At 48.2% G+C, this 12468-nt stretch overlaps 1 protein-coding gene across 1 annotated transcript in view; it reads right to left on the reverse strand.

Annotated features, from left to right (window-relative positions):
- Positions 1-12468, reverse strand: part of ITGA9 (integrin subunit alpha 9) — a 257076-nt gene that overhangs the window by 239678 nt on the left and 4930 nt on the right. The window contains exon 3 of the mRNA XM_015564847.1: positions 9324-9447. Coding sequence (XP_015420333.1) covers positions 9324-9447 — 124 coding nt within the window. The remainder of the gene's footprint in view (positions 1-9323; positions 9448-12468) is intronic.

Below are 12468 nucleotides of genomic sequence, written 5' to 3' on the forward strand. Positions count from 1 at the left end.
TAAGATAAGAAGACAGCCACCTATGAATCAGGAAAGGGGCCCTCACCAGACACCCGCCAGAGCCTTGATCTGGGACTTCCCAGCCTCTAGAACTGGGAGAAACAAACGCTTGTTGCCTTAAGTCACCCAGTCTCTGGTATTTGTTACGCAGCCCACACTGACCAAGACTGTGCATGGTGCTATTTTTTTATCCCTCCAAAAAAGTGGCCCTACTTCAGCGGCAACTCCAGCTCTGGGAAGAAAGTAGAATTCACTTTCTTCCCAAAGCTAAAAAGCTATGGAACCACTAACACATGGAAAGTCAAATCACTGTTCAGAGATTAGAACCAAACGCTCAGAGTAGGAAGGATGCAGAACAGCCGCCCAGGAAAATTTTATTATCAGGCCCCGTGTACCTGCTGGGACTGCAGCAAGGCCTGAAAAGTCTTTAATGTAGTATCCTAAACCTTCCTAAAATAAAATGATGACAAAAGAATAGGAAACTTTTCTCTGGGCTCCCCAGTAATCACACAGAAAATCCACACCCCAACAGAACAGGAAGTACAAAAAAAAATACTGTGAACTTAAAAGCCAGCCCTAACTGGTTTGGCTCAGCGGATAGAGCGTTGGACTACAGACTCAAGGGTCCCAGGTTCGATTCTGGTCAAGGGCATGTACCTTGGTTACAGGCGCATCCCCAGTGGGGAGTGTGCAAGAGGCAGCTGGTCGATGTTTTTCTCTCTTCGATGTTTCTAACTCTCTATCCCTCTCCCTTCCTCTCTGTAAAAAATCAATAAAATATATATTTTTTTAAAAAAAGCCAGCAACCTACCTCTGCTTAAAAAATCCATGACCTTCATCAACCTCCCTCAGTTTTCACATCTGTACAATGGGGATAAGAACAGGTGCCACAAAATGATGTGATTGCTCAGTAAGAACATACATGTTGGCACAACACCTGGCTCTCAGTAGGTGCTTGATTCATGTTAGGTGAATCTGAATCTGTTCGTTTCTCTGAGAGGAATAAAACCTTAAATACCCATCACACAGATATGCAAATATAGAAGAGGCGACTCATAACATTTGGACATCCATAAGGAAAGTATTGAGGCCGTTTAAGCAACCAGTAATTCCACACAACGTATGGACACATGTTTGAAGTAGCCTATATAATAAAGAGGTAATATGCAAATTGACTGCGATGTCCTCATAAGATGGCCACCCCCATGTTGTCATAAGATGACTGCCAGAAGATGGCCTGCAGGGGAGGGCAGCTGTGGGCGATCAGGCCAGCAGGGGAGGACAGTTGGGGGCGACTGGGCCAGCAGGGGAGCAGTTAGGTGTTGATCAGCTGGCAGGCAGAAGCAGTTAGAGGCAATCAGGCAGGCAGGCAGGACAGTGGCTGGCCTATATAATAAAGAGGTAATATGCAAATTGACTGCGATGTCCTCATAAGATGGCCACCCCCATGTTGTCATAAGATGACTGCCAGAAGATGGCCTGCAGGGGAGGGCAGCTGTGGGCGATCAGGCCAGCAGGGGAGGACAGTTGGGGGCGACACTGGGCCAGGGGGAGCAGTTAGGTGTTGATCAGCTGGCAGGCAGAAGCAGTTAGAGGCAATCAGGCAGGCAGGCAGGCAAGTGGCTGGGAGCCAGCAGTCCGGATTGTGAGAGGGATCAAGACCTAAACTGGCAGTAAGACATCCCCCGAGGGGTCCAAGATTGGAGAGGGTACAGGCTGGGCTAAGGGACACTCCCTCGCCCAAGGGCACGAATTTCATGCACCGGGCCTATAGTAGACTATATTTGTGTCCAAGATAAAAATCCTTGGCACCAAAGGAAAGACTTTCATGGGGCTCCCTGGACCCTGAGAGCCACTGCCAGAGACTTGGCCTCCTCCTCTAGACCTGGCTGTGCCCTCCAGCCACCCTTCCTCTCCCTCCTCAGGGTCCCTCTCTGCCTTTACTGGCCATAATTCAAAACTGAGACTTTTTCATTATTTTTTTAAATGAACTAATAAATATTAAAGATATAAAATGTAAGGAGTAAATGAACATATAAAGTGAATTCCTCTGTGAGCCCAATATTTTTTTTTTTGACATTCAATATTATTTTATATTAGTTTCAGGTGTACCGCACAGTGGTCAGACCATCATATAATTTATGAAATGACGCCATCCCACCCACAATAATTCTAGCACCCACCTGGCTCTACACACAGTTATTACAATATTGACTACATCCCCTATTCTGTATTTTACAGCCCCGTGACTATGTCGTAACTACTAATTTGTGCTTCTCAGCCCATTCACCCTTTTCACCCAGCCCCCAAACCACTTCCCCTCTGGCACCCTCAGCCTGTTCTCTGTATCTATGAGTCTGTGTCTGTTGTGTCTGTTTTGTTTGTTCCTTATTTTGTTCTTCAGATTCCACAAAAGTGAAATCATACAGTATTTGTCTTTGACTTACTTGACTCAGCTTAATACCTTCTAGGTCCATCCACGTTGTCACGAATGGTTAAGATTTCATTTTTTAAGGCCAAGTAATATTCCATTGCATATATGTACCACTTCTTTACCCAATGGTCTATTGTTGGTCCTTGGGTTGCTTCCATACCTTGGCTATTGTAATAAATAAAGCTGCAATGAACATAGGGGTGCACAGATCTTTTTGAATTAATGTTTTGGATTTCTTCGGATAGATACTATCCAGAAGTGAAATTCCTAGGCTATAGGGTAGTTCTATTTTTAATTTTTTGAGGAACCTCCACACTGTTTTTCATAGAGGCTAAACAAATCTGCATTCCCACCAACAGTGCATGAGCGTTCACTTTCTCCACATCCTCACCAACACTGGCTGTTGGTTGATTTATTGATGACAGCCATTCTGACAGGTGTGAGGTAATAGCTCATCGTAGTGTTAATTTTCATTTCTCTAATGATTAGTGATTTTAAGCGTTTTTTCATTTGCCTATTGGCCACCTGTACGACCTCTTTGGAGGAGTGTCTATTCAGGTCCTCTGCCCATTTTTTTGTTGAATTGTTTTTTGTTTGTTGTTTTTTTGTGTTAAGTTATATGAATTCTTTGTAAATTTTGGATATTAACATCTTCTCAGATATCATTGGCAAATATCTTCTCCTATTCAATAAGTTGTCTTTTTGTTTTGTTGAAAGTTTCCTCTGCTGTGCAAAAACTTTTTAGTTTCATCTAGTCCCATTTGTTTATATTTTTTCTTTTGTTTCCCTTGCCTAAGATGATATATCAGAAAAGAATATTACTCAGAACAATATCAGAGGGTTACTGCCTGTATTTTTTCTAGGTATTTTATGGTTTCAGGTTTTTCATTTAAGTTTCTATTCCATTTTCAGCTGATCCTTATATGTGGTGTAAGAAGGTGGTCTAGTTTCAATTTTTCACATGTGTCTAATTTTTCCAACACCATTTTTTGAAGAAACTGTCTTTACCCCATTGTATATTCTTGCCTCCATCATATATTAATTGATCATATGGATGTGGGTTTATTTCTGGGCTCTTTCGTCCGTTCCATTGACTTACATGTCTGCACTCATGCTAGCACCATGCTGTTTTGATAGTATAGTTTGATATTAGGTAGCGTTATACCTTCAACTTTATTTTTCTTTCTCAAAATCACTGTGCTCTTCAGAGTCCTCTGCGGTTAAATTCTTGGATTTGTTCTAGATCTGTAAAAAGGGCAATTGGTATTTGATAGGAATTGCATTGAATCTTTAAATGACCTTGGGTAATATGGACATTTTAATGTTTTAAACTCTGTATCTGGTATATTGCTTGCCTCCATGTCATTTAGTTCTTTTTCTGGCGATATCTTCTGTTCTTTCCTTTGGGCCATGTGTCTTCATCCGCATTTTGGCTGTTCCTCTGTGTCTCTACATATTAGGTATATTTGCTACATCTCCCAGTTTTTGGAAGGGTGGGCTTAGGAAGTAACTGTCCTATGGGGCCCAGTCTCCGGGGCCACCTGAGCTGGGTGCTCCAGGAGTGTCCGTTGTGTGGGCCATTTGTTGTACTTGTGCTTCGACTGCTGTTAGCATGTCAGCAGATGAGATTGGCCCTGACTGTGAAGACTGGCCATGGCCCCATGGTGCAGGAATTGCCCCAGTAGGGTCTGGTGCCTACTGAAACTATCCTTTGGGTGTGCCACTTGTGGAGCTAATCCGGTGGTGCTCTGTTGTGGTCTGTAGTCAGCCACCAGGTGTGCTGGTTCTAGGGCTCTTGGAAGGAGCTTCAGTGTAGGTTGATGTCAGACACTACCTGTGACCACCCTGGAACTACCTGTTAGAAGCTACAGAGTGATCTACAGTTGGTAGCTGCTTGTGCTACACCCGGGTGTGCATGGGAGAGGCCACACTGCAATCTGAGGCCAGTTGCCACCAGTACTGGGCCTGGGGCAGGTCGACAAAAGGCACCAGGCACCCCAAGACCTGCCACCACCTGCCAGCTGCCTGACAGGCTCAACCACTGAAAGAGTCTCAGGTGGTATGTGAGCTGAGTGAGGCAGGTCTAAGGGAGTCACCACTGTGGGACAAGTGGTGTTCACCAGGTTAATGCAGATTCAGATTCGGACGTGATGGGGGAGGGCTCAACACAGGAAAGATGGCACCCATTGGCCACGCCAACACAGGGACAAGGGCAGTCATCCCTCCAGCCCTTGCCCTGAAGCCACATAATTCAGTTTCTTCCTATACATCCCTGACACCGTCCCAGCTTGACCAGGATTCCTCAGGAGTTTTTTAAGAAAGACTGCAAGAGGGCCCAGCCTGGCTGGCACCGAAAGGGTCTCAAGTCTCAAACAAAGCGTGATTTGGCTGGGGCAGGGTCTCAGGGAGTTGTCAGGATGGAGCTAGTGAAGTTCACTGGGCTAATTGCATCCCTTTTCAAATGTTTGCTATATTTACTTAAATGAGATCATGTTTATGAAAACTCTTTGGAAACCATAAAATCCTATATAAATATTCTTTAATAAAAATCTATGGGAGTTTTGTCCTTAATTTTTACAGGGATCAATTTAGACTTATCTACAAAACAAAACACAACAAAACAAAAACCTAAAATGCTTTTCATTTGTAAATGGCTCTCGATTGATTTTTATCCCCTGGGGAGCCATAGCCTCCAACATTAGAAGGGAGATTTCAAAAGACCTTCACATCTGAATGGGTGATCTATTCCCTTCCCTAGAAATGATCGCTGTCCTTGGAGATGCAAAACAAATAGGGAATAAAAGGCCAGCACAACCACACCCTGGTAATAAAGTAGATCATCTACTAAAAAAAAAAAGAGAGAGTTTAACAAGCAAATCAACTCTGCAAATATTTAAGAAATGGTCATCTTTTCAAGAAGTCTTAGCATCATTTTAGTAATACCCAGCTTTCTAACCTCCATTACCCATTAAAGCAGAATCTGCTAGATTCCTTCTGAGAATGTTTAAGAATTCTATTATGGTACTTCAAAGTTAATGAGAAAATTCACATTTATTGAATGCTCACTCTGAGCTAGGAACTGTGTTAAGCACATTATATACCTCAAATACCTCTTACGGAGGGCTTGATCGCTCCCATTTTACAGATGAGGGCGCTGAGGGTCAAGGGGTTTGCCCAAAGTCACCCAGCGATGGGTGCAATCACAGGGATAACTCGGTGATAAAGCCAGATTCTGAAAGTAGGTCTCATAGACACTGGCACCCTAATTACATTTGTCAGGGTTTCATCGGGAACACGTTTTTGTTAATGCAGCTGAGCTGCTCTCAAATTATTCCATATTAGTGAGGCTGATCTATCACAATAAAAAGATGACTTTTATACAGCCCCCCTCCGGCCAACCTCCGGCTTCCTGTTTCAATAGGTTCGAGGATGAAAGAAATTTCTGTATCTGATGATTTTATCAATGCCCTGACGACTTTTGGGAGTCCTCAACTATCATGCCTTGGCTAACAGCAACTAATATTTTACAGTGCTTGCTCCTCGATTTGCAAAGTTTTCCCCACATATGTCATCCCCAACGAACCTCTGGGTTTCTCGCAGATTCTGCTAAAACCAGCAACAGATGGCGGTGACGATGCCGAGCTTGTATTGAACGTGGACGAAATGGTTTGACTTAAGGGTAGGCTCCACTCCTGTATTTTACTTTGCCCTAAATTCATTTTTGTTTCCTATTCCCTCTACATTTCCCGGTTCCAAACAGGATATTCTGATAGCATTTCCCACCAAACCAGAAACAGGAAGCACCTGAAAAGTCATGAGAAAAAGGCCCTTGTGCCAAACCAAAGACCAATTTTTTAAGAATTCAAAAGTCTGAGACATTTGGACGGGTGCCCACACACTTAGAGGCTTTCCGTAATTAAACCAACCTTGCTACGCTCTGAAGAGAGCACAGCGAACCCTCACGGGGCCTGCAATGAGGCCACAATTACAGAACAATGTGTGGTCTTCCTGGGTACTGTCACCTGAGTTTCCTCATCATCCTCCCCGCTCCTACCCCCGCCCCAAGAAGTAAATGCAATAGAGCCATCACCGCATCCAGTCCCACCGAGGGTCCAGCCACAGGCCTGTGGCCGCAAAGACAGAAGCAGCGACGAGCAGGTCTGAACAAGCATCCCACCCCTCCCGTGGTCTCTCTGCTATTCCCCAGGAAGTGAAACCCCTCCCCCTGACCTGCACCGGCCGCCATGCCCACCTGTGGACTCCCACCATTCTTCCTCTATGGGCCCCACCAGGCCGTAGACTCTACACGGGTCTCAGTTTTTCCAGTCGTAAAATAAAATAATTCTGCCCGAGTGCCAACTGGAACTTGGATGCAGCGCGGGCCCTTGGGGAGAGGCACCCGGCACGGGATTCTCCATCCCACGCACAGCTCTCTCACTTTTGAAACACTGTGTTCCCTCTCTGTTCTCCCCTATAGATGGGAAACTTCTTACTATCTGAGACTTGGGTTTTATCTATCAGGCACTGAGCACAGTATCTAACTTAATAAGCTTACACAGACTCTATTCCTAATAGACAAATTAGTCACTTCATGGTGATTTAACAAACACTTGCTTGGTATAAAAAAATAAAATTAGCCCATAATCTATAATAATAAAAGCATCATATGCTAATTAGACCAGACGACCTTCTGGATGAAGCCAGGGTCCCGGGTGCCAGAGGGAAGCTGGTGCCAGCAGCCGGGGAAAAGGCCTACTCTTGCACGAATTTCGTGCATCGGGCCTCTAGTATGGTATGTTAGCATACGAATACTTAGCATGTAGTACATCAGCACATACATGCCAGGCAGTGTTCTAAGAACGGACAAATATTAACTCAATCCTCATCACAGCCCTTTGAGGGGGGCTACGCGCAAAGACGTAAATAACTCAACTGAAGTCACACCATTAACACGTGCCACTGAACTCTGGCAGCCAGGTCCGAGTCTACGCTCTTGGCCACCAGGCTACTCTCCATTGTGTGGCATCTGAATAACAGAATGGAAAGAAAAACTTGGCCTTGAGGAAGCCACACCACATCTCTAGACCTCAACAAAGACGGGCTGGCCTACGTGATATTTGAAGGGTCACGTCAAACCCTACCCTACTTCCGTTGTTCTTAATCATGATGCGATCCCCACCCAGTGAGTAGAGAGCCTGCGTCACCGAATTTTTCCACATTAAGAGGAAATAATGGTTGCCTTCAGAGCCAATGTAGGTTTAGTGTAGACTACAACACAGGGAGGAAGATCCCCAAAACCAACAGAGCACAGACAAGAGCCCTAACTGAGGTCTGCGTGCCCCACCCTGCCGTTCTAGTCTTCTGGAGAAATCTGAGCTCCTGCCACCCCCGGCCTCTTATGGACCAAGAACCACAGAAATGTTCTGTTCAATCCCCAGTTGTTCTAAAAGGCAGCACTTCTACCTCAACACTCCGCACCCCAACCCCACCCTCTTACTGCTCCCGGTCCTCCTTCCCCCTGGGGACACACACACACACGCACACATATACACACACACAGACATGCTTCCATGTCCTAGCTCATTCTTTGATCCCGGAGGAATACACTGGGCAGGCAGAATACAGCTTTGACCCGTAATTTATGTATTTATACTACCTATCCCTCCCTCTTGACTGATTACAGTATCATCTATATTTCAGATGAAGTTTTTCTTCGATGGGGGCAATATAGCGATAAGCAGGGTCAGAGGTCAAAGTCCCTGTGTGGCCCCGCCAGCTGAGCAAATGCTGACATTGGGGAGAAGGCTCGTCCTCAGGGAAGGAGAGAGCCCGTGGCCCCTGCAGGGACCCTGCCAGCTGCTCTCCAGGGCCATGTCACCCAACACCCTGCTCAGGTCACCTGAGTCCCCATCAGGGCCTGGAGGGTCCTCCCTGAGGCAGGAAAGTGCAGGTGTCCAGCCAGCGTTTCTCAGCACCCTCTTTGGTGGCCGCAGAATTTGAAACCTGGGAAAACCCAGGGAGGCCCAAAGGAATGAGGACACGGGCGGGCGAGTTGAGACTTCTGTCCAAACAAACAAATCAGGGGGAGAATTAAAATACAACAGCCAGTCTTAGAGGGGAAACGGGTTCTAGCTCACTCAGAATCGGGCTCAGAAAACGTTGAGTGTGCAAGCTACACAACAGGAGAAAATGACAGCCTTTTCTGGATCCCTAAAGCCAAGTTCAACTCAACTAAACAACAGCTGACTCAGTGGGTCCCCCGGGGCCCAGCAGCCCCTGGGGAGCAGCTCTAACACGGGGCTGAGGGCGCACCCAATTCTCAGGCCTCCGACAGGGTGCACGGACCAGACAAGAGGGAAGTCAGACTTCTGATGTTATGAAACTGAATCCTGGGAAATCTCTGTCCCCTGCCTCCGGGCATTTGTCCAGGGGTGTGGCCAGGGGGACGTCAGGAGCCTCATGTCCATCCGAGAGCTCCACAGAACTGTGGAGACTCTCTGAGCCAACCTCTGAATTTTCAGGTGAGGAAACGGAGGCCCAGAGACAGAAAGCAAGTTCCCCAAGGTCACACAGCATCTGGCAGGACCAGGAAACCAAGAGTTCTATCCGGCACCTTGGCTGGGACTGGGTGAATTTTGATCTCAGAGACTTCATGAAGCGTGGCAAGCACCAGGGTCTCTGGGGCAGAGATGGGCAAGGCTGGGCAGGGCCCGGAACCGTGACCCCCTTCCCACCCTCCTCATTACCTGGGCAGGACCAAGAGGCCACCTGGGGACACAGTGCTGCCCTCCTGTTAGAGATTGGAAAGCTGGGGGAAGTGCTGGGTGGGGGGGGGGGGTGTTTAGGGCACCACATGGGTAGAGGGTGTGGGAGAACCCAGAGCGCTCACCTTCATAGCAAGGGATCAGCGTCCTGCCTTTGGCCTGGAGGTTGGACGGGATGATGTAACAGAAGCCATGGGGCAGGATGTGGTCTGTTTCGTAGAAGATGTTCTTCCAGCGGTGGGCACAGGCCTAAAGGACAGAGAGGGGTTCAGAGCAGGGAAGGGACTCCCCGGACCCTGGTAATCCGTCAGATCGCTCAGGAAACACCCTGCCCGCCAGCCTCTCCGCGCTTCATCCCTTCAGGCCGCCTGCCAGCGGGACCCCGGACAAGGCCACTCTCTGCCCAAAGGCAAAGAGGACACACTCAGGGGGACTGGACACCCGAGTTCGGCCACACAGGCCTCTTGCCTTGTGACATCAAACTACGTAAGACGATCTCGTTATTCCTTGTACCACAAGCCACCCTCATCCTCCCCACGTGGAACCGTTTCGTACCCATAGCCCATTTCTCAATAGCCAGAAACGATACGGGGCAAGGAGCTATAAACATGTATCGCTAAGCAGATCATCACTCTATTCCGCTTGGTAATTGATTTTTTTTGTATTTTAGTTCTGATTCAATGCTGATGGCTTGCAAACTTGAATCCCTCATCATCTTCGAAATTACCCAGTAAATCCGCTACATTTTAGTTTATGGATTGTGTAGAGCCGTTGGCAGCGAGGGTTTGGCCTGTCTTACTGTGTTTCTGGGTCGGAGGGACCGTGGAGAGAGGCGGATGTTTACTGAGGAGCACGCTGGCTCTCACCAGGAGGGACTTCTGCCCTAAGTGTCTAGTTTATTGCCCCCTCGTGTTTTTTTAAGAACCGTAAACTGTTTATGGAGGGATCTTAGAAAATTCCTCGAAGATCCAAACACTGCATTTCCCAGTAAACTGAACGAAAATTAAGGCATTCTGTTGAGGTCAGACAGCCAAGGGTCATAGGCAGTACGCGTGCAGGAAAAGTGTCTCCGAATATAAATTATAAAAAGAAAAGACTGTTTAGCCCCGATTATCATTATATATACACACATGTCAGTCTGACCCCAACATTTGAAAAAAGTCCTAGACTGTCTCCAAAGCATTAAGAACTCCATCAATCTCTCCAAACGGGCTCCGCTGTGAGGAAGGCGGGGGCAGAGGGAGGGAACAGGAAAGAGCATTCTCTGCAAACAGCAGGACCGTTCGGATCCACGTAATCCTAGCAAAGGGGAGGAGGGGCTGGCATCCCGCCTGACAATCTGACACATTTCAAATATAAAGATTGTCTTTCCTCCCAAAAGAATAAAAGGAAGAAGATGAGCATTTTAATTCAAAGGCCTTTTTTAACAGTGCATCCTTGCCGGGTGGGGGGAGTGTTGGGGAATGGGGGCGTTACTGAGCTTCTACGGGTGGCTCAGCCACAAAGACACCTAAGCTCCCACCTCTTGCACATGCATTTGTGAGACACAGACGGCCAGATTTTGGCCAGGCCCTCAGGTCTACCCCTGGATCGCTGAGAAGCATGGCTGAGGGGAACAGGGCCATGATGCTATAGACCCCCAACACACACACACACACAGACATCCCTCAAACCCCTCCAGGGGAAGAAGGAGTGGCCTCGGGGGGCACGGGGAAGGGGCCTCTGGGATGCAGGGCAAGTCCTTCTGAGAATGCCACCAAGTGAAAATGCATCAAGGTGTACACGGATTATCGGTGCAGTTTCCTGCACGTGTGTTAGAGCTCAACAGAAAAAGTTCACGTAAAAAAAATCAGGAAACGGAACAACAGAATTAAAAGAAAAAAAATAGCCACCCTGTGGCTTTGGGGGGAAAAAAGAAAGACAGATGACACATGTGAACAGACAGGGGCTGCCCCGACATTTGGGAAGGAAACGGCAAAGAGATAGAGCCGGAGAGCGTGCTTCCACCCAGAAGCCATCTACACCCTCTGGTGTGTTGTCCGAGCCCCGAAACCCATGGGAAGCAGACGCCAGCCGCACACTCTGAGCTGCCTCCCAGGCCCAGGAGGAGCGTCGGTGCCCGGGTTGTGTGTGTTGGCGGCTGTGGCAGAAGGGGATTTCCTTCCCTAGGTCTCAAACCGCCATCTGCACCCCGAGTGCGAGTGCGCGGGGTGAGGGTGTGGGGCGGGAAGGGGCTTGCCTCTGATCCCCAGGCTGTGGTCACACCCGGTACCGGGCATCCCGGGGGAAAAACTGGCAAGGACCACAACACCTGTGAGCTGAGCCTGGCAGATACTAAGCCAAGGGCAGCCCGGCAGCCCAGCCCAACATCCAAGGCCTTGCCAGGGCTGGCCCATGGGTCAGAAAATGCCACTTTTCATGGAGACACTGGGCTCTCTGTCACAGCTTCCAAACTCCCCATCTGTTCTTTACTTTGAAATCAGCATGATGCCATTAAACACACACACACACACACACACACACTTCAGCTCTCCCTCCTCAAACCCAGCCTCAGAATCCGATATTGTGCTCCTTAACATGGGTGTCAGGCCCACACCCCCAAGTATCACCTGAGTTCTCCAAACGTGTTGGAATAAGACATAGCTCCCTGGTTTCCATTTTAAGATAAATACCTGCCTCCAAGAAAGCTTTAGCAAGTAGACTGGAGACATTAAAGAACAGGCATTGACGTGCGAGAGACATGGGTTGCTTGCCTCCTGCATGGACCCCAACCAGGACCAGCGATCAAGCCTGCAACAGAGGTACGTGCCCTTGACAGGAATCAAACCCAGTAGCCTTCAGTCCCCGGGCTGATGCTCTATCCACTGTGCCACGCTGGCTAGGACTTGTGTTTCTGACAGGAAAAGCCACAAGGAAAAGGCTGCCATGGATGCCCCGCTCCTTCCTCAGCACCCGTGTGCAGTGGCTTACTGGATGGGGGGTGCGGTCGTTGTGTCACACATGAGAGGAACAGCTCCCCATGCAATGAATCAGAGGGACTGTCGTGGCACAGGGACCACAAACGCCCCAGGTCTGCCTTCACAGCTTCCTGTGCTAAATCGACCCTGTGATCCTCACTGCTGTGCAGGGCCCCTTCCTGATACTGACTTGCCGTAACGCACATGCCTCTGGCAACAAGCTCTCAGCCCCACGGAGGGTATCCTCCCATGGGGAGAGGGGATGCCATCACAGGAGCAACCTCCGGCGGTGGGCTCCGAGCTCCCTAGAGCG

This window comes from Myotis davidii, unplaced genomic scaffold, assembly GCF_000327345.1.
Source record: "Myotis davidii unplaced genomic scaffold, ASM32734v1 scaffold81, whole genome shotgun sequence".
Taxonomy (NCBI): domain Eukaryota; kingdom Metazoa; phylum Chordata; class Mammalia; order Chiroptera; family Vespertilionidae; genus Myotis; species Myotis davidii.